Source organism: Triticum dicoccoides, chromosome 6A (genome assembly GCF_002162155.2).
Source record: "Triticum dicoccoides isolate Atlit2015 ecotype Zavitan chromosome 6A, WEW_v2.0, whole genome shotgun sequence".
NCBI classification, from domain to species: domain Eukaryota; kingdom Viridiplantae; phylum Streptophyta; class Magnoliopsida; order Poales; family Poaceae; genus Triticum; species Triticum dicoccoides.
This window is the reverse complement of record NC_041390.1, coordinates 91,396,324-91,403,729: the sequence shown is the minus strand read 5'-3', so window position 1 is coordinate 91,403,729 and position 7,406 is coordinate 91,396,324. Positions and strand designations below refer to the sequence as shown.

At 45.3% G+C, this 7,406-nt stretch overlaps 1 protein-coding gene across 1 annotated transcript; it reads right to left on the bottom strand.

The window, feature by feature from the left end:
* Positions 1–2,313: 2,313 nt before the first annotated feature.
* On the bottom strand, positions 2,314–6,935 carry LOC119315227 (eukaryotic initiation factor 4A-like). Its single transcript, XM_037589889.1, has 5 exons — positions 6,736–6,935; positions 5,368–5,440; positions 5,166–5,272; positions 3,645–4,075; positions 2,314–3,210 (listed from the first exon to the last, which is right to left on the bottom strand). The coding sequence occupies exons 2-5, from the start codon at positions 5,436–5,438 to the stop codon at positions 2,575–2,577; spliced, it is 1,245 nt and encodes a 414-aa protein (XP_037445786.1). The 5' UTR covers positions 5,439–5,440; positions 6,736–6,935; the 3' UTR covers positions 2,314–2,574.
* Positions 6,936–7,406: the final 471 nt, after the last annotated feature.

The following is a 7,406-nucleotide window of genomic DNA, read 5'->3' as shown; positions in this document are numbered from 1 at the left end:
GGCCAAGTCTTTTGTCTTCTGTAAAGACCTTAGTGTGGATGGCAGGGGGCTCAGCTCCAACCTTCGTTCTGAGGAGAAGCACTGGAAAGCGCTATGGGCCATCAAGGCTCCTCGGAAGATGAAAATTGTCCTTTGGAGAATTTCTCAGCGATGCCATATTGTTAAGGAGGATGGTTGTTGTTTCTATGGTAGGGTGGAGAGGGTGGAGCATCTACTTCTCTTTTGCCCGTTTGCTCGTGAAGTCTGGAAGTTGGTGAAGGAGACCTATTCCCTCCAATTGTGCAGGAAGAAACTTGTCAACGCCAAGCAATGGATTTTTGACTTCCTTGATCGAGGTTCCTCCCTTTCAGGTACGGTTCTTGCTGTAACAGCTTGGCACATTTGAGAGGCTAGAAATGATGCTCGCAACAATGCTACTGTGTTGCTTTGTTGTAGGGTGGCTGAGAAGATTAAAGCTTATTTGAATCTGATTGTGCATCATTTTTCCAAAACTAGTTCGACCTCTAGGCGTGAGTCCTCTGTCAGTGGCTCTATGGACTCCAACAGCGAAAGGATCAGTCATTATTAACGTGGATGTTGCACTGTTCTCGAGCTCTCAAAGGATGGGAATCGGCATTGTGATACGGAACCACAACGGAAAATGCTTGTTGGCCTGTAATAAGCAGTCTGAAGGGATCATGATGCCTGAACTTGCTTAGGCTTTGGCTTGCCACCATGCCCTTGCCCTTGCCCGTGATGAGGGTTTCTCTAAAATAATCCTAGCCTCTAACTGTCTCTCTTTGGTCCAAAGACTTGGTGTTGCCTTCAGGGATCGATCTACAGTAGGTACGATGATTGCTGACATTGAATCTCCGGCAGTAGGTTTTCAAGCTTGCTCTTTTATTCATGTAAAACATTTGTTGAATGTACTAGCACACAATTGCTCGTAGCTGTGAGCATACTCCGAGTCAAATCTATCGTGGTGTAAGAGCATCTACAATCGGACCTCTCAAACTCATCTCATACGCTCGAGCGGGTCGCCCAGTCACTGCTCGGTCGCGAAAATCTAACCCAGACGGGCGCCTTAAACGGGCCTCAAATGCACGGGCTGATCGACATCTCTCATATCCAGCCCAAATATGAGGCGGAGATGGGGCGCCCAGGCACGCCCGCTGACCCTGCTGCAGGTCAACGGTCCCACCTGCAGCGCCCGAAACTCCTCCCACTCTCATTGGTGCAACCAATTTTATTCCCACGTCGCCAGGCGAGGCAGACGCCGCCCGGCTTGAATAGTTGCGCCAGCGGATGGCGGCAAGCTTGGTGTTGTTATGTAGGTCTATCAATTCTCGAGATAAATTTGACATTAGATTGCATTTCATGGACTGATGATTGTTCATCGAGTGTTAAGTTTGTTTGTATCATATATGTTGATACCTCTACTGCAATGACAGTAAATTTTTATTTTATTTTGATGCAAAGACACATAGTAATCCAAAACAGCTGACCCTAATGTTCCCAATGTGAAGGAGATAGACCTTAACTATGAATCTTTTATGTGATAAAGATAGAAGATTCATAATAAGAGTCCATATCCTTAATAAAGAATGCAATGATGTCAGAAGCTTATCCTGTTTGGACGACTCGAATATTTAAGCTGGTCGACTAGCTCATCACTCGACGAGGTGCGACTAATACGGATGTGAAAATGTTAAGTATGAGCAATTTTCGATGTCCAGGCGGCAAGACGGACGGGATGATCGACATACATGGCCCTGCATGTAACAGATATTTTGAAAATAGGATATGTGGTTGTAAATTATAAAATTTAAGGCACACCCGATCATTGCCCACGGACACGTCCGCGGGCATTTGAGGGCCCAAATTTGCAACCTCCGGCTGTAAATGCTCTGAATAAAGTGCTGCTACTCTAAAAAAAACTAGAACAAGATGTCTTTAATGACAGCAGCATAAGGTGATCCAAATCTTCAGGTGAGTCCCCATATCAGCAGCAATAGATACCGACTTTGCCCTTCAGCATCACGTAGAGCAACTCCCCCATCCTGCCAACGCCTCGCCCGGAGGGAAGGATCCGTTCACATTGATCTGGCGTGACGTTGGCATAAACAATAAAAAAAACAAATATGTATTTTCAGGTAGGCCGTTTTTTTTTTTTGCCGTTGGGCCACAATTTTGGTTTTTCTGTACAGCCTAAATTTCACAAATTCAAACTGAACATATGCTAGGCTAGCCGATCGCTGCTGCTACGACAGAACAACGCTGTTTCAATTTTACTCGATCATACATGATAGAAGGAAAAAGATGTGAGCTCGAGCATGCAAAAACAGATGCGCAATAAAATAACTTCACAACGAAAAGTAAAATACTTATGAGAGTTACTCTATCCCAGCTAGCCCAGGAGATGGCACAGCCTACGCACTACAAAAATTTCCGGACATTGCATAACAAGAAAAACTCAGACCATCCTTAACGACGATTCAAACAGACCCAGACCTTACCACTCCAAAACTGAGAGTTGGGAGATATTCAACAAAAACGAACTTTATCAAGCACCTTACTGCATTCCTAAGATATAATCTAGAGCAGGTCAGCGACATTGGCCGGGAGCTCCTCAATGACCACGTTGTAGAACTTCTGGATGTCGAACAGCATCCTCTCATCTTCACGGGTGACAAAGTTGATGGCAACTCCCTTCCTCCCGAACCGACCACTACGACCAATGCGATGGAGGTAGTTCTCGGGCTGAGTTGGCAGGTCGTAGTTGATGACAAGGGAGACTTGCTGCACATCAATACCACGGGCCAGCAGGTCAGTGGTGATGAGCACACGAGAAGATCCAGATCTGAACTCCCTCATGATGATGTCCCTAGTGTTCTGGTCCATGTCTCCGTGCGTGGCAGAGACAGTGTGGTCCCTTCCCCTCATCTTGTCGGTGAGCCAGTCCACCTTGCGGCGGGTGTTCACAAAGATGACACTCTGGGTAATTGCCAAGGTCTCGTACAGGTCACAGAGTGTATCCAGCTTCCACTCTTCCTTCTCCACATTGACATAGAACTGCTTGATACCCTCAAGGGTAAGCTCATCTCTCTTGACGAGAATCCTCACGGGCTTGTTCATGAACTTGCGGGTAATCTCAAGGGCCTCAGGAGGCATGGTAGCAGAGAACACCCCAACCTGAATCTTTGATGGAAGAAGCTGGAAGATATCATAGATCTGCAACAGATAGTCGCCTGTTAGTTAGCTAATTAAGCAACATGATGTACAACAGTTAGTAATTGGTGTACAAATCATAGAAAAAATATAAATTGGAGTATCAATAGTAATTAAGTAAAATATTATAAATAATGATGCATGTAAAAGACAAATAGTCTCTACATTTAGAATGTAAAATGTACTCCCTCCATCCTAAAATAAGTGTCTCAGCCTTAGTACAATTTTGAACTAAGTTACAAAGTTGACACTTATTTTGGGACAGAGGAATAGACTAGTATAAATGATGAAGAAGCAAGTTGCAGCTATACCATAGAAATAGTAACATGTAAATAATATCACATGTGAATGAACATGTGCACACAGAAGCTTCTAAGTTTTAAAGACACATAGTAAAAACAATCTGCAGAATTCTAAGTAATTATGTGTAAGTAGACCTGATCCTTGAAACCACGTGAAAGCATCTCATCAGCTTCATCCAACACAAACATCTTGATGTTATCTGGGCGGAGGGATTGCCTGCGCAACATATCAAACACACGACCAGGTGTGCCAACAACAACATGCACCCCACTGGCAAGAATCCTTTGGTCCTCACGAACAGAAGTTCCACCAACACAAGCATGCACCTTGACGCCTAAGTAGTCACCAAGAGCACGCATGACCTTCTCAATCTGCTGTGCAAGCTCACGGGTTGGAGCAAGGACCAATGCCTGGCACTCAACCAATCCATAGTCAAGCTGCTGCAAGATTCCAGAACAGAAGGTGGCAGTTTTTCCTGTTCCAGACTGAGCTTGCTGAATCACATCAAGACCCTTACAGAAGGGAACAATTCCTCTTTGCTGAATGGCTGATGGCTTCTCAAAACCTACAAATAGAAGTGTTTGTATTTGTAAGATGACCAAACTATATTGTTTAAGAGTGTCAAAGGAAAGCAAAACTCATCCTCACATTACAAAAGTTGGTTCTTATACAGAAAAAAAACATGTAACACATTAGCAACAAGGCACAAGGATGCATTTGAAATGAAAAACATGATAAAAGATGTGCATCTCATGGCAATTCCCAAAGTTTAACTGCAGCAATGCTGCTATCAAGGGCGATGGAATATGAGACTGCCATCTGGTGGAGGAAACCCGAGGGGAACCTCAACATCAGAAGGCTCACTTTGTGACGTTTGCTTGGGAATATACAAACATGGAAAGTTCGCTCCAAGTAAAGCAAGAGGACTTGGATGTCCTCCCATCACACAGAAAGTAGTTCTCATACAGAAATAGCACAACGTGCAAAACAAAACAGATGGAATGCGTTTGAAATGAAATGCACACAAAACAGATGTGTGTCTCGTGGCAATTCCCAAAGTTTAAGTGCAACAATGGTGCTATCAAGGGTGATGGAATATGAGACAGCCAACTGGTGGAGGAAACCCCAGAGGAACCTCAACATCAGGGGGGCTCACTTTGTGACGTTTGATTAGGAATATACAAACATGGAAAGTTTGCTCCACATAGAAGCAAGAAGACTAGGATGTCCTCCATCACACAGAATATGGTTTTTATACAGAAAATAAGCACAATAACCAAACTGAAACATGCAATCCATTACCAACAAGGCATAAGAATGTGTATGAAACAAAATGCACACAATAACAGATGTGCGTCTCATGGCAATTCCCAAAGTTTAACTGCCGCTATGCTGCTATCAAGGGCGATGGAATATGAGACTACCATCTGGTAGAGGAAACCCTAGGGAAACCTCAACATCAGGGGGCTCACTTTGTGACATTTGCTTAGGAATATACAAACATGAAATGTTTGCTCCACATAAAGCAAGAAGACTCGGTAGTCCTCCCATCACACAGAAAATGGTTTATACAGAAGAAAGGCAGATCGTGTAGATTAAAACAGACTGCTATCAAGGGCTATGGAATATGAGATTGCAAACTGATGGAAGTATACCATATGCGTAGATGCCTCTAAGAAGGTTCTCTTGGAGACCCATGTCATCAAAACTTTCATGCACCTCATCATACGAGGTGAAAAACTCCCCAGTGTCACCTTGGTTCCTGCATATTCATAATCATGCAATCTGTTGAGCAAAAAAGGAGAGCTTAAAATGGCCCCCAAAGGCTGAGACAATAAATTGGTAGAGTTGACTTACAGTAACTCGGTCATCTTGCTGTCATACTGCTTAGCATCAAACTGCGAACCCTCTGGTGCCATTCCTGCCATGGCTGTATTGAACAAAAACAGGAGCATGTTAACAGAAAGCAGTGGCAGGAATTTTGGTACCAAACAACCATTGATTGCATACATAATAGCATTAGACTATCCCACTTAAGTGGACACAAATCCCAGATGATGTTCTATTCGAACAGGAAAAGAAAGAAGTCAAATTAACAAGATTGCACCTCGAAATAACCATGCGAACTTTACAAACTAGGTCAGTTTAGCAGTATGCAGGACACATGGCCAGCAATAACTGGAGGCAAAAAAAAAGCAAGCCAATAGCTTTCCGTGATTCCTGACACTACTCTCAGGCCTCCTTTGGTTTTAAGGAATTTCATAGGAATTCTAGAGGATAGGATTCTTATAGGATTTTTTCCTTTAGAGCCCTTTGGTTCATAGGAATGGATTCCTATTCCTACATAGGATTGGTTCCTATCCTCCACATTTCATAGGAAAATAAAAATGAGCCTAGACTCAATGGAAAAATTCCTTTGGTGTCAACCAAATGACATCTCATTTCCTATTCCTACTCATAGGATTTGAGATACATGTCATCTCGTTTCCTACAAAATTCCTATTCATACGATAATCCTATCCTATGAACCAAAAGAGGCCTCAACATGTTTGTGTAGTTCACATAGATGATAGATCACAACTAACAACACAAACAGTGTACCTAACTCTGAAGGAGCACATGCACATGCGATAATTATAGGCATCAAAAGCACGCCAATAGAACCTAGCACTCAAGTTCAACAAGTACATGTACTTCCCACGATTCTTCCTTCACCCATTATGGGACACAGAACACTACTCAAGACGTTTGTTCCCAGGTACTGGTTCACACCGGTCACAACTAACAAAAGTAAACAGTGTACCTAACCAAACGAAGCAAAGCATGCACAGTCCCCCAGTCCACAGTACGCAGCGCACACCATTAGACGTGTAAAACGAAATCATCATCAAGAGCCTAGCCTAAATCTGTCTAACCCACTAGACAAGGCTAAACTAGCAGGAAACTAAATCGCGCATGAAGCTAAAAAATTCTCTGAGACCGAGGCTGCGGAACCTAAATCGCTGAATCTCGAGATCGATCCCCTCCCGCAAACGCCCGGGGAAAAAACTTCCCCTCCCGCCGACTGTCCCCCAGATCCAGTACCACAACGGAACTAACCATACCCAGATCGATCCAGTACGAAGCCAGACACGGCCCAGCCCAGATCGATCGAGCACGACCGAACGCCGCCGACCACACGGGGAGAAAAAAGAAGCGGAGGGGAGATCTCCCCGGAGACGTTACCTGAAGCGCGCGGTGGGGAGGACGAAGTGCGATCCGGGGGCTTGGGGGCTGGTGCTCGCTGATCTGCCGAGCGAATCCGAGATCGGGGTCCCGGATTCGATCGGTTCGTCGGCGGAGGCGGTGGGGGTGGGGAGGGGAGAGGAGCTCTTTCCTGCGGTGGGAAGAGCGAGGGTTTGGTGGGCTGTGGGGAGAAGGAGAGAGAAAGCCGGCTTATATTGGTCCCCGACGGAAGCGGCGCGCGGCTCGACTCGTTCCCCTCTCTCGTCTCGCGTCTCGTCTCTCTCTCTCTCTCTCTCTCTCTCTCTGCGGGGGACGAGTAGGGTTTCTCTTTCTCCACTGTGATGGCTCCCGTGGGCTTTGGGTTTGGGTTGGGTAGTTGGGCCCCGGCGCCCCGCCTCACGGCCCTTTTCCGCACGAGTATTTTATTTCCTTGTATTGTTCTGGCAAGAGCATTATTATGTTTTTTTATTACTGCAGGTGTGCGAGCTGGATTTATTTGGTATTTTCCAGGAGTGCTGAACTGGACACGTCTCCTGGATGCAGCCGTGTGAACGTGGTGGCGCACACGACGGATCTGCCGCGTACAGCTCACCGCGTGCTTGATTTTTGGTTGATTGATGTAGCCCACACGGCCACGCCAAGGTACCAAAGAACCTTGGCCCCCAAGGAAC